At 42.7% G+C, this 23,383-nt stretch overlaps 1 protein-coding gene across 3 annotated transcripts in view; it reads left to right on the forward strand.

The window, feature by feature from the left end:
• The window catches only part of LOC138829862 (citron Rho-interacting kinase), a 162,294-nt gene that overhangs the window by 94,062 nt on the left and 44,849 nt on the right, over positions 1-23,383 (forward strand). For all 3 annotated transcript variants that reach the window (XM_070026426.1, XM_070026424.1, XM_070026425.1), the window contains 5 exons: positions 4,661-4,777; positions 5,511-5,620; positions 6,690-6,864; positions 11,534-11,731; positions 20,792-20,845. In XM_070026426.1, the coding sequence (XP_069882527.1) occupies positions 4,661-4,777; positions 5,511-5,620; positions 6,690-6,864; positions 11,534-11,731; positions 20,792-20,845 (654 nt within the window). The remainder of the gene's footprint in view (positions 1-4,660; positions 4,778-5,510; positions 5,621-6,689; positions 6,865-11,533; positions 11,732-20,791; positions 20,846-23,383) is intronic.

Below are 23,383 nucleotides of genomic sequence, written 5' to 3' on the forward strand. Positions count from 1 at the left end.
GCTGGCTTTGAACCACTATCCTCAGGTCTCAGCCTCCTGCGTGGCTAGGATTACAGGCATGAGCCACCACGCCTGGCTTGAAAATTTTGTTTTGTAATGTGCTCGGGTTTGAATTTAGTGCCTTACACTTACTAGGCAGGCAGGTGCTCTATAGTTGAGCCATGTCCCAGGCCTTCTTTGGAAAATGATAATGGGAAGTTTTTTGGGACATTGGATGAAAATGTGTACCTGTCTTGGTGTGTGTGTGGGGGTGTAATCCTGAGTTTCTTTTTCTATCTTGATTTAGCAAATGCCTCTTGTTAAAAACAGCTTTGGCCAGGTGTCAGTGGTTTACACCTTTAATCCTCCTTATCCAGGAAGCTGAGATCCAGAGGATCTCAGTTTAGAGCCAGCCCAGACATTAAAGTCAGCTTGACTCCAAGATATTTCCAAAATAACTACTAAAAAGCTGGGCTGGTTTTGAATCTTTAACTACTTTATTTTTTGCATAGGGGAGCAGGAAAAAAATGTTTTTTGTCCTTTTTTCATTTCTCCCTACTTTTTTTTTTCCTGGTCCTGAGCATTGAACTCAGGGCCTGAGTACCATCCCTGACTTTCTTTTGCTTAAGGCTGGTACTCTATCACTTGAACCACAGGTCCACTTCTGGCTTTCTTTGGTAGTTTACTGGAGATAAGAGTCTTACAGACTTTTCTGCCCAAGCTGGCTTTGAACAATGATCCTCAGATCTCAGTCTTCTAAGTAGTTAGTAGCAATACCCACTGGCATCTGGCCATTTTTCCTTACTTGTAACTCTGTTTACTAAAATAAATCCTTGCTAAAACTTAAAAAAAAAAAAGCAAGGCTGGAGATGTGGCTCAAGTGGTAGAGTGCCATCTGGACAAATGTGAAGCCCAAAGTTGAAACCCTGGTACTAGAAAAAGAGTAAACAAATACAAAACAAACAAAAAACCCAAACAGAAAACTGGCTTTGTATTATTCTTTCTTATCTTTTCCTGCTTCTTAACTCTCTTGCTCACTTTTAAGTGCTTGTGAAGAAATGTTTCTGTATTTTCTCAAGAATATTTTAAATTGTTTTCAGTAGGAGGGCTGGCCTGACTCATCTAGCCCACTGTTTTCTCTGAAATGGATGTCTGCTGATCACTTTCCTTTTAAGAAAATCACATCACGTTTTCATAATGACTCTCTCCAAGCTTTCAGCTCGTTCCTACGTTCTTGAGAAGCAGGCATGGTCATTACATCTAAAATACGATTTCCTCCCCTTTCACACCAGATATTGTCAGGTTTTTTGGGTAATCTTGTCATAGTTTTGGTTGATATCTTGGACATGCTCACCCTGTTCCCCTTTCCCTCCCCCCAATCTTCCCCCCTGTTTTCTTTGACCCTTGGTGTGAGTTTTCAGTTTTCATTAAGATGAATATAGGAGAATAACTCAGAAGTGATCTCAGAATGTTCTTATTATAGGACAACCCCTCCCCCTCCCAGCCTTAATGGCTTTTCAACTTTATATATCAATTTTTAGTTTCAAAGAATTCTTACCGGTTTCCTGATTCTTTATTTTTTTATTTTTTAAATATTTTATTTTGTTTTTTGTCGGTCATGGGGCCTGAACGCTGGGCCTGGGCGCTGTCCCTCAGCTCTTCAGCTCAAGGCTAGTGCTCTACCACTTGAGCCACAGCGCCATTTCCGGCTTTTTTCTTTTTTCTTATGTGGTGCTGAAGAATTGAACCCAGGGCCTCATGCATGCAAGGCAAGTGCTCTACCACTGAGCCACCTTCCCAGCCCTTCCTGACTCTTTAGAAGAAACTGATTTTCAGAAAACGATGAGACTATATACAGTAGTCCACTAGCACCTTTGCATGATGACAGTAATCCTTTGAAAAATCCACTGTGTGATTTGAGTGATTATACCTACGTTCCCTTCAAAAACCATGTTCCACTTGGTGCTGGTGGCTCATGTCTACAATCCTAACTACTTAGGTGTCTGAGATCTGAGGATCAGGGTCCATATCCAGGCTGGGCAAACAGCTCCAAGAGATCCAGGAGACTATTCTTGCCAATTAACTGTAAAGAGCCAGAACTGGAAGCATGGTTTAAGTGGTAGAGGACCAGCTGTGTGTTGCTACCTGTAGCCTGGAACTGAAGAAATTAGAACAGAGAAGAGAGTAAAAAAGCAGGATCCAGAGGGTCAAAGCTTACCGACTCTTGAGAACTTCCTATAAGCAAGCCTGTTTACTTAGTTTAGTACAGGGAAGGTTACCATAAGTATATGCAGAAAACAAGATATCAATTTATTCTGTCATTACAATCATTGACAAGAAACAGAGTTTGTGTAAATATTGAATAACCAGCTCCCTTATTGTGTTGGGGGTGAAGACTGCAACTTAGACACAACTTAGACATCTATCCTACTTTATCTCTTTTGACCTTTCTAGGGTTCCGTTCTCAGCTTTCTGAGTACTGACAAGGTGGCCTTCCAACCTCTTAACTCTTGCCTAGTCTTTTTTTTTTTTGTCTGTCGTGGAGCTTGAACTCTGGACCTAGGCGCTGTCCCTCAGCTCTTCAGCTCAAGGCTAGCACTCTACTGCTTGAGCCACAGCTCCACTTGCAGTTTTCTAGTGGTTTAGTGGAGATAAGAGGCTCATGGACTTTCCTGCCCCGGCTGGCTTTGTACCTTAATCCTCAGATCTCAGCCTCCTGAGTAGCTAGGATTACAGCTGTGAGTCACCAGCGCCTGGGCATCTTTTTCCTTACAGTTCAGCTTCAGAGCTAAAAAGCTGAATGAGAGGTCCTAAAACGAAGCCCCAGGATTGGTGTGCGTGTGTGCACGCGCGCGTGCGCACACACGCACACACACACACAGCCATATTCTGTCTTAAGTCAGTTTAGGTGTCTTCAATGGGATCCTTAATTTCTAAATACTTCTTCTCTTTTCTTCCCCTCCCCCACCCAAACATATTCTTGTTCATCCTTCTGCCACCTGTCAAAAGCTGAGCGATGCCTCTTCTGGTCCAGTTACCTCTTATTTGTATCCATCACTGCCAAAGTCAAGGTCTTATTTTGAACAATAGTGTCCTGAAAATGTCTTTCAGGACGTTAGCATCCCACGAAAAAGGAGCACATCCGCTCTCACTATTCTGTAGTCTCTGCTGCCTTTTAGACGGAAAGAACTTTGTTTTTATAGATCTCAGGGAATGTTAGGGAAAGGTCTTTTTTTGCTTCTATCTTCCCTGCTGGAAATCTGTATTAAACCACTTCTTTTTAACCTTGTCTGCTTTGTGTTGCCTGTTCCCTCTTTTCTAAGGCCATTTGAGTAATAATTAGGCTCATACCCCAGATTCCACCCTGTTCTTGCTCATAATTTTAGCATCACTATCAGACATCTAGGAGAGGGGGCCACTTTCCCCGTTGAGCGGCTCCCATCCTCTTATGACCCTGCTCTCCACCTTCTGCTCTTCTCCACTGACTCCCATTTTATTATTTTTTTCATCAGTCAGTTCTAGTTGAAAGCCCTCTTTGAAGTTTGTTCTTTCCTTTATCATGTGGACCCTTTCCCTGCTGACCAGTTCCTTTTAGAGATGATGTCCCCAGGGAGCTATGCCAACCTCTCCACAATAGGCAGATTTCAGTGCCATCTGTGACCCCAATTCTTGCAACTTCATCCCCAACATCCTCTTGTCCTGCTTGATGTAGTTGGTGTCATTGGCAAAGGCAGAGGGATTCTTTGTGAAAGAGAGGCATAGGGTCTTGGTCAAAGGCTTGGGTGAGTTTATCATGTCTTCTTTCTTCTTCTCTGTCTCATTTGGTGTTTTGGCAAGTGGTTGGGTCTGTGTGTACCTTACAGAACATTAGATCAGCCTGGTGGTTGGTGACACCATTACTGTTTTATTTTTTTCCCCTTGGGAACAGTAGGTGCTTACAAGGCCATTCTCAGTTCTTAGACCATAGCATTTCTTTTCCCCTGGGAAAGGCTTTTTTTTTTTTTTTTTCTTTCTTTCCAGGGACTTTTTTTTTCCCCCTCTAGGTAGATTAAAGAGTAGAAGGAAAAGACTTTTTTTTTCTCCCCCTTTTCTTTCATGTTGTCTTTTCTACCTATTGACCGTGCCACCTACATTACTGGTAGGCAGCATCCTCTCATCCCTGGCTGTTTCTGAACATCAGCCTCCTTTGCACAGACTTCTGGCTTCAGCGTCTCTCCCTTCACACATGCCGTGTAGGAGCATCCAGCACTGGTTTTGTACAAATCAGGAGCAAGGAGTGTCCTGAAAACTACTGGTGCCTTGTCTAAGAAAAAGTTATCCCCAACTAATACTTGTAAGTTACAAGAACTTTATCTCCTGGTTCTAGATCAGTTAGAGAGATCTTTTTCTCCCTTCTCATTCTGGAGTCTGCTTCATCTTGACTATCTTTTCTGGTCTTTGTGGCTGCTGATTTTAAAGTTAGTTACTAGTTCAAGTCCATCTGATAGTTTGATGAATTCTTCATCTCCATCTTAGTTGAGAAACAGATTCCTGATTTTTCCATTCTCTTTACTCTTGGCTTTGGAGGCCTTAACCTTTCTACTGCTTTCTCCTTCTTTCCCTCTTTTCTCATGTTGCTCCGTTTAGACCCCAGCCCCCCAGTCTTGGCTACACAGGACATTGACTTCTTTTGTTTTCCTAGGTATTGGACAGTCAAATAAAGAAAGACCTGGCTGACAAGGAGAGCCTGGAGAACCTGATGCAGAGACACGAAGAGGAGGCCCATGAGAAGGGCAAGATTCTCAGTGAGCAGAAGGCGGTAAGTACAAGAGCCTCGTTTTCCAAAGAAGGGGTTCTGAAAATATGGCATGAATCACTCACTTGAGAAAATCCATCTCATTTGGTGGCTTCTTTCTGTGTGATCTTGCAGAGTTTACACGTAACAGGAAGCTTTCTCTGAAACTGCTTCCTGTACAAAAAAAAAAAAAAGGAATAGCCAGTGTGAATACAATATTCTGACTATCTCAGACTCCCTTCAAGACTTTCCATATCAGAATCTCTAAGGGAGGGTTGTGGGAATTTTTTTTTCTTTCAATTTTAACTAGCAGCCAACCTCCCCCATCCCTGGATCTTATTATTCAGTAAGTTGGGGGTGAAATGGTGGTGTAGAAAAACATGTGATCATTCTGAACTTGCAGATTCAATTTAAGGTCCTGCAGGTCCAGGTCAAATGCATGAGACATGGGGAATATAAGGAAACCTGCTTATACCTGGCACATCAGGTTCTCATATGGGCACTCTTGTGTGTTTATAGAGCAAGCCAAGCCATTTAGGCAGTGTGGAGACACTTAATTTCAGTTAGAAAACAACTGAGTGCCATCCATTTGAGTAATGGCACCCATGAGCTTTGGGGTAGAGAGTAATGGAGTCCCTTGTTGTCTCTGGCCAGCCTGCTGGCATTTCAGAGGAAGTGTGTACCCTGGCTTACGTTGCCCACATTCATCCCAGTGTGGTCTAGCAGGTGAGGTTTCAAAGCATCCCGTGTGTTTCAGATGATCAATGCGATGGATTCCAAGATCAGATCTCTGGAACAGAGGATTGTAGAACTGTCAGAAGCTAATAAACTTGCGGCAAATAGCAGTCTCTTTACCCAAAGGAACATGTAAGTGTTTAGAGTTGAACTATGTATACAACTATACATTGGTCTTTTCCTCTTGATATCCAGACTCTTTTCTCCCTCTCTCTGGTGGAGCTTCAGCGAATTTAATTACTTCTGTACCTTGGCCCCGTCCTTGTATACTTGTATAATTTTGCCCTCTCTTAAATGCTCTTACTACTGTGGCCTCTGTTTTGAATCAGGTTTTCTTAAGTACTTCAAATTACCATCAGATTACAGAGTGCTTTGGTCTGTCTAATGAGACTATTTATAGTGTGCTTTCAAAAAGCTGCTGCCCCTGTTCCCCAGATGTGCCTTCTGTAATCAGTAAGAGGTGATCTTGTGTGCACCCAATTGGGCCATCCATTCTGCTGTAGTTAGCTAGCTACCCCCTGGGGGGTGGACGGCTGTAGTTCAGCAAGGACTTGTCTGTAGCCAGGAGCACTCTGATTATAACTTTTTTTGTTTTTTTTGCCTGAAGAATTATACTGTCCAAGAATTTTACCGCTCCCCCCCAACCCCCGATTTTTCCCTTCAGAGAAAAACATCTTCCCCTTAATCTAAACTAGTTTGATTGATTACTTTTCAGACTTGGAGGACTTGGAGTTATCCTAGATTTTGATACTTGTAAACAGTTGGGTGAAGTGGTGAGGAAGCCCTGCAGAGAACTAGAAGGAATAACATCATCTCTCCTTTATTGCAACTTTTTCCCAGAGTCTGTACTGGTGAGCTGTCGGGACCATTCCTATACTCTAAGGAGGCCCTTTCCTGCTCTCCTGTATAGACTCTCAAAGACGATAAGAAATAAAAGTCGACCAAAGGAATGAAATGTGAGCATCTCTATGCCCTCATTGACCATACTCAACCCCATAGTGAGGGATGCTGAGCAGTGATGACTGATTGGTTCCCAGGTTCCCAGGCTGTGGTCCTGCCTATGAGGTCACATCAGGAATATCCATAGTGCCCTTGATGAGGACTCCTACCTTGGCTCAGTTCTGTCTGTTGTCCTGTGGAGACCTGTTCACCTCTGACCTGACTTTTAATTTGATTTGGATCTTTCCACCACCCCCACTAGGAAGGCCCAAGAAGAGATGATTTCAGAACTCAGGCAACAGAAATTTTATTTGGAGACACAGGCTGGGAAATTGGAGGCTCAGAACCGAAAGCTGGAAGAGCAGCTGGAGAAAATCAGCCACCAAGATCACAGTGACAAGAATCGGTTGCTGGAGCTGGAGACAAGGCTCAGGGAGGTGAGATGCTGGGTCATCTTCTGAGAGCTTTCATTGGGGGAATTTAGGCCCTCAACCAACCAGGTTTCAGAAAACATGTACCCAGGAAGCCTTGTTCAGGCAGTGGCCTTGAGCATGGTGACTAAGAGTATAGTTGGGCCACATGATTCTCGATTAGCATTCTTTTTTTTTTTTTGGTGGTTGTAGAACTTGAACTCTAGGCCTCGGAGCTGTCCATGAGCTCTTCAGCTCAAGGCAAATGCTCTACCACTTGAGCCACAGCGCCACTTCTGGCTTTCTGGTGGTTAATTGGAGATAGGAGTCTAACGAACTTTGCTATCCAGGCTGGCTTCAAACCATGATTCGCAGATCTAAGTCTCCTGAGTAGCTGGGATTACACATGTGAACTACTGATGTCCAGCCAGATGATCTTTCTAAGGAAAAGACTTCAATAGATGGGTCTGAGAGTTACCTACCCTTGGGGAACACTCATGTTTGGTCATGTCTTTATTTGTATTGGAATATTTATAATAAAGGCACATCCCCCAAAAGACAGAAAAACTGCGATCTCATGTTTCCTGGAGTTTCCAAGGTATGGGTCCCTTCCATTAGGATCACCTGGAGTGTTTTACAATGTAGACTCCCTGGTATTGCCTCTTTTTAAAAAAATTCTTTTAGTTTTAAATTAGCCTACATTAATAGTATTAAGAGGGTTTCATTATGTTGATTTCATAGATATAGATGTGTATAGAGGCCTTCAGCTTTTAAAAAATAGAATTGTTTTATATACTACATTCTTTATACATATATTTTTAATGTGGTACTGAGGAATTGAACCCAGAGCCTCATGCATGCTAGGCAAGCACTCTGCTACTAAGCCACAATCCCAGTCTTCCACATTCTTTTTTTATCCATTCATCTCTTGTAGGGCATTGGGACTGTTTGCATAACTTAGCTAAGGTACAGATGCCTTTGTGATGTCCTGTCATATAAAATTTCGGCTAATGCCCTGGAAGTTTTGTCTTGGAAATCATGGGATAGCTTGATGTTTTAGTTTTTTAAGAATCAGGGCTGGGAAGGTGTCTCAGTAGTAGAGCGTTTGCCTCGCATGCATGACGCCTTGGGTTTGATTCCTCAGCACCACATAAGCAAAAAGAAAAAAGCCAGAAGTGGCGCTGTGGCTCAAGTAGTAGAGTGCTAGCCTTGAGCTGAAGAGCTGAGGGACAGCACCCAGGCCCAGAGTTCAGGCCCCACGACCGGACCTCCCCCTCCCTCCCCCCCCAAAAAAAGAATCTCCATACTGATTTCCATAATGGTTGCACTAATTTACATTCTTACCAACAGTTGTGTGTTAGGGTCCCTTCTTCCTGGCCTCCTCACCAACACTTTTGTTTGTATTCTTGATGGTGGCTAATCCTTAATGGACTGTAGTGGAATGGCAGTATTGTTTTGATTTGTTGTTTTGATTATATAAGTGATAAAGGAAGTAGGAAATGTGAAATGAGTCAAGAGCAGACAGGAAGGGGGAGAATGATAGAAGGGATGATCACGAAGCAGTGGACCCGAAAGTGGATGTTCAGTTGTAACCCCCTTGCACAGCATTTTGAGGTTTAGAAAAAAAATCACCGGAAATGGGGAAAGAAATTTTTATTTTCAACAAGATCCCCTGGCGATTTGTCTCTCCCCTGGAGTTTGAGAATTGTCAACCTAGTTGTCTAAAAGCCTTCGATGGCGCCCTCACCACTACAGTTCAGGCTATATTTTTATTCTTGCTGGTGGAGTCAGCCTTAAGGAAGTGAGTGTAAATAATCCAGACAGATTTCTTTAGCTTGGGAGCATCAGCTGGCTGTCTTTTGCCTTCCCTTTCCAAATATGTCTGTCTTCCCGAGCCTGCCCTGCAGCAATAGCTCATCTGGGCAATTACAGTGTCCCCAAGGAAGCTTGTTGCTTTTTTTTTTTTTTTTTCTTTCTTCCTTGAATCAGTCTAGCAACTCTTCCCCTCTATCCCCCAGGATGGTAGGAGAAACTTAAAATGTTTCATAAGAGGCTCAGGGCTCTATATTCTCCCTGGGAGTTTTACAGTTTAGCTCTAAATATAACAAGGCCCGTCCATCTTCTCTCTGGCAACATGCTGTTATTGAGATTAAGAGCAGAGGCGTCGGCCTCAGATCTGATCCACATGAAAGGGCCCAATCCTTTCCCCTTTCCCTGTGGGTACAGCTGTAGCTTTTCTCTAGCAAAGCATGTGGAGTCTTCAAGGTGAAAGGCTCCTGGGTTCGCCTTCCACTGCCCAGTGTCCTGCTCCTGATCTATCCTTCACCCCGTCACCTGTCTCTCAGGGTTTTGTAAAGGGATAATCAGGATTGTGCAGGCTTACTGGTAGAGTCCCAGCCTGCTCTGATGGCTGATATTATAAGTATTGGCAAGCAAGGACTGGAGCCAGACTCCTGGGTTTGAATGCAAGCCCTGCCATAGTTGTTGGGATTTAAAAAAAAATTATGCTTATTTACCTAGGTGATGTTTGCTCACTTGCTTACTCTCTCAATGGCACAGTTTGCTTGTCTGTAAAGTGGAGGTGATGGTAGTCCCCCCCCCCCCACATACACTGTGGTTGTTATGAAGATGAATACAATGCCTAGTGTGTTCTAAGGGCTATGGGATATTCTGGTGCCATCCCTGTGGTCATCATCATCCAGACCTTAGAGCTGTGACTTTAGAGTTGGATTTGTTAAGGACTTCCGGATCTAACAAAAATCTGCCAGTTTTTGTGGTAGTAGACATTGCTGTTACGGTAATGTCTACATTACATAGTAATTACATGGCAACATCGACATTACTACTGCAGACTAATGGAGCAGACATTAGTTACTGCATTATTCTAATCAAGTTCAAGTTCAACATTTAATTGACACTTTATTTTACTTTTTTTTTTTTTTTTTCAGTTATGGGGCTTGAACTCAGAGCATGGGCTCTGTCCCTGAATTTTTTCGCTCAAGACTAGTGTTCTACCACTTGAACCACAGCTTCACTTCCAGTTTTCTGGTGGTTCATTGGGAGATAAGAGTCTCATGGACTTTTCTGTCCTGGCTGGCTTTGAACTGCTATCCTCAGATCTCAGCCTCCTGAGTAGCTAGGATTGAGTCACTAGCACCTAGCACCTTTTATTTTACTTATGACTCTGGCTTTTCCTCTTCTCTTCCCCCTGGTGGCCAGTGGTTTTTAACACCTGCTTAGAAACACAGGAGATAACTTTTGACTCTTCCCCTCTGCCCTTTGTTTCCTGTCCCATCCCAATTAACCACCAAGTCTTGTTGGTTTGGGCCTTTGGCAGTTCCTCCTTCTCTTCACCCTGAGGACCATTTGATATCTCCTCTGTATCCCCTAGCCTAGTGAGCCAAGTTCCTACCCCACATCCCTACTGGCAGTCCCCTTAGATAGTGAATGAGCTCCCCATGGGCAGCATCTTTTACACTTGGCATTGGTCCATGGAGCAACCTTGTCAGCCCCAGTTAGGTTAGTAGACATGCCTCAGTCTCCATTACCACCTTACCTTTGCATGTCCTTATGGATTCTTCAACAGAACTGAACAGATCAGAGTCATTTCCTATACCATCCTTACTTGTTCTGACCATTGCACTTGGGGATGCTTGGTTTTAACTTTCCTTTTCCCCCAACTTGAAGGCAGAGACTGTCTTTCATTTTCTATTTTCATATTTGCACAGAGAATGGCGAAGTAAATTTTGCTTGAGTGCATGAAACATTGAGTTGGATGGGTGGGCAGATGGAGGGAGAGATTACCTCAAACTATGATATTAATGCATGATATCTCATGAGAATCAGTCAGAGCAGAGCGAGACTGTTTGGAAGAAATAGAATTCAGCCTGTTGTTCCATTTTACGTTCTAATTATAAAGGTGTCTCTAACTAATATGATGTTATTTATATCCACTTACCTTTAAATGCCTTTCTAATAAGGATAACTGTCATAATTTTCTTTCATGATTCTTGCTGTGTAACTTTTCTTTTAAAGCTTGCCCAGGCATTTGGATATTTGTAAGCAAGAGATGGTTAGATTATACAGTCTTATAGTCCATTGGGAATGGGTTCCTGGTCTCTCCTGTGATACCAAAATCTGGATGCTCAGCTCTATTATGTAAAATGGAGAAGCATTTGCATGTAACCTACACACATCCTTATGTATACTTTATATCTCTAGATTACTCAGATATATGTTACAATGTAAACATAGGCAAATAGTTACACTTTATTGCTTAGGGAACAATGCCAAGTCTGTACATCTTCAGGCATGTTCAATCCAGATGTAGTTTTCTTATTTTCTCTGGATATTTTCAAGCCATGGTTGGTTGAATCCAGGATTATAGAACTAAGGCTGATGTCTTCCTGTGGGTCCTTTCATATTGATCTTAGAAACTGATGAGTACTGAGAAGTTGAGTCTTAGACCAGGTTTAAGCTGCAGGTTGATTTTCAGGTCCTGTCTGCATTTTCTCTTCCTTTGAGGGTCACCAAGCATCTCTCTCTCTCTCTCTCTTTCTCTTTCTCTCTCTCTTTCTCTCTCTCTCTCTCACTCTCTCTCTCTCTCTCTCTTTCTCTCTCTCTCTCTCTCTGTCTCTTTCTCTGTCTCTCTCTCTGTCTCTCTCTTTTTGTCTGTTTCTATCTCTGTCTCTCTCAGGTCAGCCTGGAGCATGAGGAACAGAAGCTGGAGCTGAAGCGCCAGCTCACAGAGCTGCAGCTGTCCCTGCAGGAGCGCGAGTCACAGCTGACGGCCCTGCAGGCCGCCCGGGCTGCCTTGGAAAGCCAGCTTCACCAGGCAAAGACAGAGCTGGAGGAGACGACTGCCGAAGCAGAAGAGGAGATCCAGGCTCTCACGGTAGGTCTGTCTGGGAGGAGCACCATCAGGCTATGGTCTCAGCTAGAAGGAGCATGGTACGAGGATCTTTCTTTACCCTTGCAGATCCTAGTAGGGAAAAAGAGATCCACAGAGAGAGTTAATTGGCAGAAAGTGGGCTTTATAGACTTCTCCTTCATTGGAGTTAGTATGTGAGCTCAAAATTCTTCCTTTATGTATCCTCCTTCTTTATAAACAATTATGTTTCAAATTTTGCTTACCTGGTCTTTTAGTTTATATTTTCAATTTTTAAAAAAATTAAATTTTTAATTGAAAACTTTAGTTTTTAATAGTCATAAAAATAACAATATTCTTATATTTTACAGTAGGGTTCCTCTCCACCCCTAATACTGGGGATTTAATTCAAGGCCTTATACTGGTGGCAGGATTCTACTTTTTGAGGTAGGGTCTCATTTTGTCTGGACCAGCCTGAACTATGATCCTCCTCCTCCTTAGGCTTCCTTGTTGGAGAGAGCAGGAATAAGCCACTGCACCCAACCATTGGTTGAATTGGACTGGCATCCATTTTTTTTTTTTGCCCAGGCTTGCTTTGAACTGCTATCCTCCTTCATCTCCACCTCCAAGTAGTTAGGATTACAGGCTTGAGCCATCTTGCAATATTCTTGCTACCATATTTCTGTTTTTTTGTTTTGTTTTGTTTGTGTTATTTTTAAAGCTGTGGATCCTGCTTTATGTCTTCATTTTTATTTTATTTTTTGTTGGTCATGGTGCTTAACTGAGGCCCTGGGTGCTGTCCCTGAGCCTCTTTGTGCTCAAGGCTAGCACTCTACCACTTGAGCCATAGTTCCACTTCCGTTTTTTTGAGTGGTTAATTGAAGATAAGAGTTTCATGGGGATTTTTCTGCCTGGGCTGGCTGTGAACTCTGATCCTCAAATCTCAGCCTCCTGAGTATCTAGGATTAAAATTGTGAGCCACTGGCACCTGGCTTTTACTTTTACTTTTTAGTAATGGGCATTATTTGTACCAATGGGGTATCACTGTGACAATTTCACATGTGTATCTGGTACACTTTTTAAATTTTTGTGGTGGGGTCTCTCTATGTAGTCCACATTCACTTCAAACTCATCTTTCTCCATCTCACAAGGGCTGGGATTACAAGTGTGCACCACCACACCCTACATGTTTTGTGTATTTTCTATGCATCTTTTATGATCTGAATGAGAATAATTGAGAGTTTTGATTTTTTTTTTTCTGAAGGAGATCTGGCTTCCCTGCTCTTTTTGAGAGACTGGGCTGCTCAGCTAGAGAGTTCTTAGTTTTTTTTCTGGAAGTCCAAGAAGGAGATGTGACTGCCAAGTAGACTAGGTCACTTTGGGTGCCAGACTTCATACTTTCCTTACCTTTCAGGGGTGCCCCTTGGAAAACACTCATTTTGTTTGTTTGTTTTGTCAGTTGTGGGGCTTAAACTTCTGGCCTGGGTGCTGTCCCTAAGCTCTTTGACTCATCAAGGCTAGCATTCTACCACCTTGAACCACAGCTCCACTTCTGGTTATCTGATGGTTAATTGGAGATAAAAGTCTCATGGACTGTCTTGTCCAGGCTGGCTTTGAACTGTAATCCTCAGATGTCAGCCCTCCAGAGTAGCTAGGATTCTAGTGTGAGCCACCAGCTCCCAGCAAACCCTGTCATTCCTCTAAGACTATTTGGTGGGCCTGGACTCTGAGTCTAGAAAGCTGCATGGGTTTGAATGACTAATATCAACTAAACATAGCTAAGCATGGTTTCTCATTGTGACATATTATAACTGCCAGGTGGATGGGCACACTCATGCCTGCTGGTCAGGATGCCCTGTCCTGTGGGTCTGGACACAGTGTGGCTGATTGGATTCATCATGTTTTAAATGGGTACCCTATTCATTCCCATTCAACTTGGATTCTGGCCCTATCTCCATCAGCTGATAGCACTAGGAGTGGCCATATCCATTTATTGGTTTATAATTCAAGTTGTTTAAAAGTGTGTGTGTGTGTGTGTGTGTGTGTGTGTGTGTGTGTGTGTGTGTGTGTGTGTGTGTGTGTGTGTGTATCTCTTTGAACTAGTTTTATTCTTTAGAAGTTACCTCCTATGATCTGTACCAAGTTGAGGATGTGATCTTTGATGCCAGCTTCCTTTGGGACTGATTAGGATCATAATGGCCCTAATGGTACAGAATAACTCCTATAAGGAAGATGCTTATGCAGGTTAGATTTTTTTTTTTCTGGGACTTACGCCAAGTGTGGATATTGATCGAGACTTTTAAGTCTCATCATCTCCATGAGAACACTCATTCAACAATGCCATGTGCTCCAATATTTTGTTTGGGAAAAAAATTGTCATGACACGGTTTTGTTTATATTCTGCTTTGCTTTTAAATGGATTGAAAGCAGTTTGGAAAGATTATATAAAAAACAACACAAAACAAAGAACAGGACACAAAGAATGAAAAGGCAAAGAGAAAATATGTGCAGAGGAGAAAAAAAATGGAGTGAGGCAGTAAATTGATCTGCCAAGATGGCTTATTATGCACTTGCTAGAGGTAAGTGGGTAGGGAGATATAGGTAGAATTTCTTTTTTTTTTTTTTTATTGGGGGGAAGGGCGGAATTTGGTGAGGAAAGAACTGAGGATTGAATTCAGGGCTCCAGCCCCTTTTACCTTGGTTATTTCAAGGTAGGATCTCCCTTTATGCCCCAGCTGGCCTGGGGCACAGTCCTCCTATCTGTACTTCCCCCAGATCTCTGGGGATGACAGGTCCATGCCCCTGCACCTGCCAATGTGCTTTCCCTCAGAGCTGGGGTAGCAGGTGTGCACCACCTCCATCATTGATATGATGGAGTCTCTCATATTTATTTCTTTGCCTGAGCTGGCCTCAAATAGTGATCTCCTAGTCTCTGCCTCCCCAAGTCTCTAGGATTACAGGCTTGAACTTATGTGCTTAGCTGATACACATTTCCTAGCTGCTCTAGGAAGACACCTAAATTTGAACCACTGCTATTTAGTGTATTGCATATGAGTATCCTGTGCCCCTCTCCCAAATGAAAATGAGACAATAGTGATTTAATCTAAATTTAATGAGCACTTGCTTGTGCCTAATGCTGTGTCTTGAGTTGTCCCCCCTCTCTGCCCCCAGGCATTGGCCTGTAATTCCTCCAATCATTTTCCTTTGAAGCAACCAAGAATGACAGTTTATTTTGCTCCTCAGTTGGAATTGAAAAGGCAGGTGGTAGCTGTATGTTTTGTCCTTTCCCCCACCCATTTGGAAGGGGAAAAATATAAAATAGAATAGAATGTGTATCGCTGCTTCTTATCTGTGGGGAAATTAGTCCTTTAAATCCTGCCTGACTGCGGGTTGGAATGTGCTCTGACTAGCGGCTGCTAGAAACCTAGCACAGCAGCAAGTCACGACTTAATTTAGCTGGATGAGATCACTGCCTTAGAGCATCTTAAAAAATACAAAACAAAACAAAAAAGCTTCCTAGATCTAGAAACTAGGGCTCTGTCACTTGTATACATGAAGGTGTCATGGGAAATAGGGCTTGTTCAAACTGATGGCAAGAAAGCTGGGCATTGTGTTGCATGCCTATAATTCCAGCCCTCAGGAGGCCGAGGTAGGACGATTGCAAATTTGAAGCCAGCTTAGGCTCTATGTAGCCTATCTCAAGGAAAAAAAACAAATGCTTTCTTACAAATAGTTGTTTGTAAGCCTATCATATGCAACTCTTTTAAGCAAATCAGTAAAGACAGTATGCTTTGGTTCAGTTTTGAGACTGTGGGCTTTTTTCCTTCCTCTCTTCCTGAATGGCTTGCTTGACTTTATTTTGAAGAATATACTGCTTGCTTACTTTGCTTTTGCTTTCCCCTTTCCCTTTCGTTTCGTTTCGTTTCGTTTCGTTTCCTTTCCTTTCCTTCTCCTCTCTCTCTCTCTCTCTCTCTTTCTCTTTCTCTCTCTCTCTCTCTCTCTCTCTCTCTCTCTCTCTCTCTCTCTCTCTCTCTCTCTCTCTCTCTCTCTCTCTCTCTTTGAGGCCCACGTCCAGACCCAACACAAACATCAATCAAATTAAGTGAGCTAGATCTAAAATGATCTCCTGTGAGCTTCACAGCATAGTGTTTTATCAATAAATAGGAACAGACAAATGGACTGTTATTGCTTAATTCTAACAGACGTCCATCTCAGCTTAGGAAGGGAGCAGTTACCTGATTTGGCCCCCGCTTCTGGACACATTAGATGGAGCACAGTTAAATTAGGGCTTTCCATTAAAGGAACCTGCAGGGGCAACTGGCAGGCCATTGTTGGCCTTCTTAACTGCTTCCTTCCTTCCCACACACTGTATCAGCCCTGTTAACTGCATTTGCATTGAAATTCATTGGAAAGCTAAGATTGACAGCAGCAAAGTCAACTTGGAACAGAAAACTGCTTTTAAGATACTTCATTTAGGGGCTGGGAATGTGGCTTAGTGGTAGAGTGCTTGCCTAGCATTCATTAAGACCTGAGTTTGATTGCTCAGTACCACATAAACAGGAAGTGGCACTGTGGCTCAAGTAGTAGAGCAAAAGGAGCTCAGGGACAGTGCCCAGGCCCTGAGTTCAAGCCCCAGGACTTGGGAGTGGGCAGGGGAGGTGATGGGAAGATACTTCATTTGTCACTGGAAGAGAAGAAAAATATTTTGGGGGGGGCTTGACATGATATTATGTAAGACTGGAGTCTGCATACTTGATAGCAGCATTCAATTGTGTCGTGTGACCAAGTATGACTCTGAATAGCCTTGTAGGCACACGGTGTTTGCTTTGTAGGCATCAACAGGGCCTTGCAAACACGCTCTGGGTTTCTGTTCCCATGTTCTTTAACTGGTCAAATGGTGAGGGGAAGCTAGAGATCCTCATGAGGAGATCCTTCCTCCTGCAAAGTGTGGCTATGGCCTTCCAAACTCATCCATCCTCTGATCTGTGAGAATTATGAATCGATGCACGGGCTGATTCCTTTACATAAACACCAAGCCTCATATCTAGTTACTTAAGCTCTCTGCGTGATAACCAAGCTGTGAAATTGGGGCATGTAAACTGAGTCTTGTTTGGTGTTGCTTTCACAAGGAAGGGGTGGGTGGGCTGCACCGGAAGTCCAAGAGTTCTAGAACATGACCATGAATCGCAGAAAGCCGTCACAAGTCAGAACTAGCTTCCTTTCAGTTCTGCAGGCCTGGGCTTTGAATCAGGGCTGTATTTGTAATTCACCCCCTTTTTTCCTCTTAACTTCCCTTCATATTAGTGCAAATGTAGAGACACCCCACGAAGAGCATCCTTGGTCCTCAATCTGTCTCAGTGCCACCCAGCTTCCAGGTCACTGTTTCCCAAGTGGGTCCTTGGACCCCAGTTGCTCCCAGGCATACTATTTTTATAACAGTCTCAAAGTTGTCATTTGATGTTATTCACTCTGTTAATGTTTGCTTAAATTTATACTAGGTTAACACTTGTACCTTCTGGGGGTCCTTTATAAATTAAAAGAGAATAACTATCAATTCCCCATAGTACTTAATATGTAAGGAGCCCTGTAATATTTCATTGAGAGAACCCAAAGCTTGTCTTTTCTATTTTACTATCATTGTATATACTCTCTTCCCCCTCCCTGCTCTTTATTTATTTTTTACTGATACTAGGGCTTGAACTCAAGGCTTCATATGCTCACTCAGCCTTTTCCTTCTATGGCTAGTGCTCTACTACTTGAGCCACATCTCCAATCTCTACAGTCTAGCTTTTTTTGCTGGTTACTTGAAGATAGGAATCTTCTAGATTTTTCTGCCAGTAGCTAGCCACTGATGCCTGGGTATACTATATCCTTGTATATTCCATGACCTGTGTTTATCCTTCCTTCCTTCCCTCATTCTCTCCTTTTTTCCTCCCTCCTACCCTCCCTCCCTCTCTTCCTCCCTCCTTCCTTCCCTCCTTCCTTCTGTTCCTCCCTCCCTCCCTCCCTCCCTCCCTCCCTCCTCCCTCCTTCCCTCCCTTCCTTCTTTCCTTCCTTCTTTTCTCTCTCTCTAAGAAACATAATAACATACTTCTTACCATTTTCTTAGATCGCTGAATAGTTAAATGTTATTGAATGTTATGAATGTCATAGCATTCATAGCAGAGTCACTTTCACATTTTATATGTATGCTTCCAAATCATTAATAAAATTAATGGCCCTAAAGGCTGCAGGTCATGATTTGCATCTTCAGAGAGGATTGCCATTTCATGTGTTCAAATTATCCAAAGGCTCCATAATGGCTAATTGTAATCAACATAAATCAGTATTAGTGATTGAAAATTTCAGACTCCAGTGCTACAGTTCAGTGAGTTTTTCATGGTATAAGTTACTTGAAAACTTTCCTATTAATGAGAAAATAGAGCAGAATAAGAAAGTGCAGCAGCAGCCGGACACTAGGGCCACATGCCTGAAATCCTAGCTACTCAACAGGCTGAGAGATCTGCAGGATCCAAGCCAACCTAGAAAGAAAAGCCCATGAACCTCTCATGTCTAGTTAACTAGTAAAAATCAGGACTAGAGGTGTGGTTCAAATGGTAGAGTGCCAGCTAGGTAAATAGGCTGAGCAGGTGCAAGGCCCTGAGTTCAAACCCTAGTACTGGCAAAAACAACAACCACAAAAACGGACTGTAACTCAGAAAAGAATAAAAACCCAGTGTATAAAATGGTGTCACATTAGCACCTTGACTTCTGTACTCCCAGGCACCTCCAGAAGACAAGATGGTACCCGACACAGTGTAAACAGTGGGCAGATCCCTGTTCTGTTCTTTTGCTTAGGGAATAAGGACAAAAGACAATTTCTGTGTGCCGATACTGGGGACGGGCTCTTTCACTCAGTTTCTTGATCACTGAGCTGTGTCTCAGTCTCACGTTTTAGCTGCAGTCTTGAGGACTCTTCTGCCCTTTCCTGTGCTTTGCATGGCTGGCTCTTCCCTATCCTGTGGGTTTCAGTTTAAATGTCATTGCTGCAGCCAAGCTGCAGTGGACCACCTCGTCTTAGTCCCTGTCTGTTCTCCTTTCCCCCTGTCTTCCAGTCCCCTCATTGTCTCTTCCTGGCATTTGTTATAGTCTTCTATCATGCAGTTAGTTTCTGTCTTCACCAAGAATGCCAGCATCAGCTGCATGTACTGTATCTGACTACATACGGTGTCAGGTATAGAGTGTGCACTGAAGATTTTTAGCAGCTGATGGCACTTGTGTTAGATAGCTTTCTGTCACTGTGACAGAGGCCCTGAGACAAATCAACTTAAAAGAAGGAAAGGGTCAGGTGCCAGTGGCTCATGCCTGTAATCCTAGCGACTCGGGAGCCTGAGATCTGAGGATCACGGTTCAAAGCCAGTCCTGGCAGGAAAGTCCATGAGACTCTTATCTCCAGTCCACCAGAAAACTGGAAGTGGCCCTGTGGCCCAAGTGGTAGAGCACTTGCCTTGAGCTGAAGAACTCAGGGACAGTGCCCAGGCCCAGAGTACAAGCCCCCATGCTCAGAGTTTAACCCCCATGACCAACCTAAAAAAAAAAAAATAGAGGAAAGGTCGGCTGGGAATGTAGCTCAGTGGTAGAGTGCTTGTCTTGCATGCATGAAGCCCTGGGTTTGATTCCTCAGTACCACATACACAGAAAAAGCTAGAAGTGGCACTATGGCTCAAGCGGTAGAGTGCTAGTCTTGAGCAAAAGAAGCTCAAGGACAGTGACCAGGCCCTGAGTTCAGGCTCCAGGACTGGCAAAAATAAATAAGTAAATAAAGACAGACAGACATTAAAGGTCTACTTGGGGCTCATAGTTTCTGAGGTTCTTGTCTGCAGACACTTGGCTTAGAGCCTGTGGCCAAGTGGTTTCCTGGTGGGAGTGCACAGCAGGCAGAGGAAACCTGTTCACCTCTTAAAAGCTGGGATGCAGAAAGAGTGACAGGAAGGGGCCAGGGTACCTCATATCTTCATCAAGGGCATGCCCCCTGATCAAGCATCCTCTGTCTAGGCAACATCCTCATCTTAAAGAGTCTACTCCCTCCCAGTAGTGCCACAGGCTGCTACCAAGCCTATAATGTGAGAACCTCTGGGGGACACGTAGGATCTACCATAGCAGGAACACTATGGTTTTAGGGCAGCATTGCCTCAGAGAAAACCCATTTGTTTACTTCCAGGTCAATGTGTGGTTTTGTGAACTTCAGCAGCTTCTATTGTTGGTTTTTCTCTCCCTCTCTTTTTTTTTTTTCTTCTTTGAGACAGAGTTGTACTGTGTATGTCATTCAGACTGTCCTTGAATTGATCCTTCTGCCTCCTGAGTGCTGGGATTATAGGGGTAAATCACTGAGCTGGACTCTCAGAAGGCCACTACTTTTTCTTGGGGGGAGTGTGTGTGTGTGTGTGTGTGTGTGTGTGTGTGTGTGTGTGTGTGTGTGTGTCTGTGTGTGTGTCTGTGTGTGTGTGTGTGTGTGTGTCTGTGTGTGTGTCTGTGTCTGTGTGTCTGTGTCTGTGTGTCTGTGTGTCTGTGTGTCTGTGTGTGTGTGTACATGCACATATATACCATAAATGAGTCCTATGTGTAAGGGGTCAGTTGGAGAGAAGACTGCCCATCACTAAGTTACTAATCTTTCTGGAATCTTTTCAGAGTGAGGGATTAGGACAAATGTAGGTGAATAAAACTATATCGTTAATTGCTTTTCCTTTGTCTATCAGTAGTGCCAAAGTATTATGTTATAAATAAAAAATATTTGTTCAAGGTATGGATATATGGCCTAAATATTATTATTAACACGGTATCCATATGCTTCTTTAACTTATTTTGATGTGGCTGATGACTTGATTAATTCTTTCTTTTTTACTTTTAAGAAATGCTGGGGCTGCTATAATAGTTTTCCTGGCCCGTTCTCTGTATTTGAAGGGTATTGGTTTGTTTATTTAGGCAGTAGTGGGTTTTGAGCCCAGTGCCTCAACACTGAACCACACCTTGTTTTGTGTGTTTGATTCTTCGAATGTAGAATGGTATTCTCCCCTGTGAAAAATTTATAGTTCACTTCTTACCTTCTAGGCACATAGAGATGAAATCCAGCGCAAATTTGATGCCCTTCGTAACAGCTGCACTGTGAGTATCAAATAGTCAAAGTCAACTAAGATACCAGGAAACTAAAACAGCAAAAGAAAAGGGGCTATTTTCTTTATAGCATGAGTGGCTGGTGGGTTTTGTCATTGTTGTTGTTTGTTTTTGCTTTCATTTTGTCTTGTTTTGGTGGTACTGGGGTTTGAAATCAGGACCTCATTTTTCTAGGCAGGCACTCTACTACTTGAGCCATGGCCTCAGCCCTTTTTGCTTTAGATATTTTTCAAATAGAGCCTTACAGTTAATGTCTGGGCTGACCTGAACCTCCATCCTCCTATTTACAATGCCTGCAAAGCTGGGATAACAGGCATGCAGCAGTTTATAACTAGCTGAAATGGGGTCTTGTGAACTTTTTACCTGGATGGGCCTTGAATTCCAGTCTTCCTAGCCTCGATCTCCTGAGTAACTAGGAAGTCAAACATCAGCTCCCACACCTAGTGGCTGAGTTTTGATATGAACTGTAGCTTGAGGCAGATATTAGGGCCAAACTTATTTGTAAATTTTGGGTCTTAGATATTCATTTGATTTAGAAAATCAAAACCGTTCCCCAAAGCCTTGGTCAAAGACTCCAAATGTGATAGACAGGTGGGTTTTCAAAGCTTCTCTGGTCTGTGACTACTACTCAGAGGAAATGGAAATGTTAACTCCCTCACAGAAGGAATTTGCTCTCCTACTCTGCAATTTCAAAATCTCAGACCCTTTGGGCTATGTTCCATTTATTGAGAGATGCGAATTCTATTAGCAGATAAGCATCATTCAGAGGTTATATAATAAAGTCCATGGAAAAACAAAGGAGGGACTGAAATAGGTCCCTGCCAGAAGAGGGGGATGGTGTCCCAATTCATGCTTCCAGCTCTCTTTTTTTATTCAATCTTTTCATCAACTTATCTGATTAGTCCTATGTGATGGTGTCTTTGTGCTATTTGCATCTGTGAATTTTTAGAATTTCACGCACATATGCATGCACACACACAGCTGTTTAGCTACTATAACTGGGACATTCTTAATTTAGGTACAGAATGCACTTAATAAAGCACATAAATGCACTGATCTTAGTGCATGCAGGAAAACTTTTGCATATACAGACAGTGGTGCAACAAAATACAGATCCTAGAAGGTTCCAGTTCCTAGAAGGTTCTTACACAACTTCTTCTTTGGAGCCAGTTTCTGTTATTCTGACCTGTGATACGTTAATTTTGTCTAATTTTTTACTTCATATAAATGGAATTCAAAGAGTATATACACTTTGGGGCTAAGCATTTTCTTTTTTCATTTTTTCCTTTTTGTTTTTTAAGTTGTGAAGTTCTTCCTTATGGTTGTATTTGTCAACCATTTATTCTTTTTCATTACTGTGTAGTGAATCAAAACATATTGTAATCCGTTCTCTTGTTGATAGGCATTTGGATTGTTTCTGGGATGAATAAAGCCGCCAGGAAGCATTTGGTACAAGTCCTCTGGTGGCTGCAAACACTTCATTCTGGTGAACAGATACCCAAGAGTGGAATTGCTAGGTCAGGAGATATGCCACTTTTTGGCAGACAGGCTTTTGGCCTGTGTTTCCAGATCTGATATTGGATCTGAACAGGTCTGCTTTAGTATGTCATCAGATAGATTGCTCCCATCTCTTCTCCCTTCCTTCAAGAGCTGCTGGGGAAAATTCTGTTCCTGTACTCTTCTGCCTAGTTTTTTTTTTAAAGTTCCTTTCTTTGGTTTCTTATTTTTGTGTCAGATTTATTTGCTATCAAATACATACATGTTTAATAGCGATCACAGTGTAAAATACAGATAATTTTATCGCTGTGATTCTTCCCTCCTGCTCTTTTATTTTTGTGATAGTTAGTGTGTAGCACAGGTTGGCCTCTAACTTGAGATCTTCCTGCTTCAAGTCTTCATGTACTGGGATTATAGGTACGTAGCACCACACCTAGCCTGTGATTCTTTTCCTTGTACTAACGTTTCTTTAAACTTGTATTTTTTAAACAATGTGTTCACCTGTAATCTTGTTCCATTTATCTGAAGTTATCTTTTCTACTTTTTAAAGTTTTTGACGTATGAAAATGAAGAAATTCTTATAGTTTTATGGGCATATAATTGGTGTGTCATAAACTGATGAGCTATGACATATGTATACACCTAAGAAACCAAAACAATAGGAAAAAAGGAAAGAACATATCCATTACCCTTAAAAGTCCCATTGCTCTTTTGTAATTTTATTCATGCCCCTTTTATTTTTACTGGTACCAGAGCTTAAACTCAGGGTCTCACATGCTCACTTAGCTTTGTCTCTCATGGCTGCCACTCTACCACTTGAGCCACACCTCCAGTTCAGCACTTATGCTGGTTAAGTGGAGATCAAATCTCAGGGACTTTTTGCCTGATCTGGCTTTGAACTGTGATCCTTAGGTCTCAGCTTCCTGAGTAGTTAGGATTACCGGTGTGAGTCACTCGTGTCCACTATACCCTCCCCATTCCCCACATTAGCTATTTGATATATAGTCATTTTAATAACTGCTATTTGGATGC

Source organism: Dipodomys merriami, unplaced genomic scaffold (assembly GCF_024711535.1).
Source record: "Dipodomys merriami isolate MVZ:Mamm:240054 unplaced genomic scaffold, mDipMer1.0.p SCAF_177, whole genome shotgun sequence".
Classification (NCBI taxonomy): Eukaryota; Metazoa; Chordata; class Mammalia; order Rodentia; family Heteromyidae; genus Dipodomys; species Dipodomys merriami.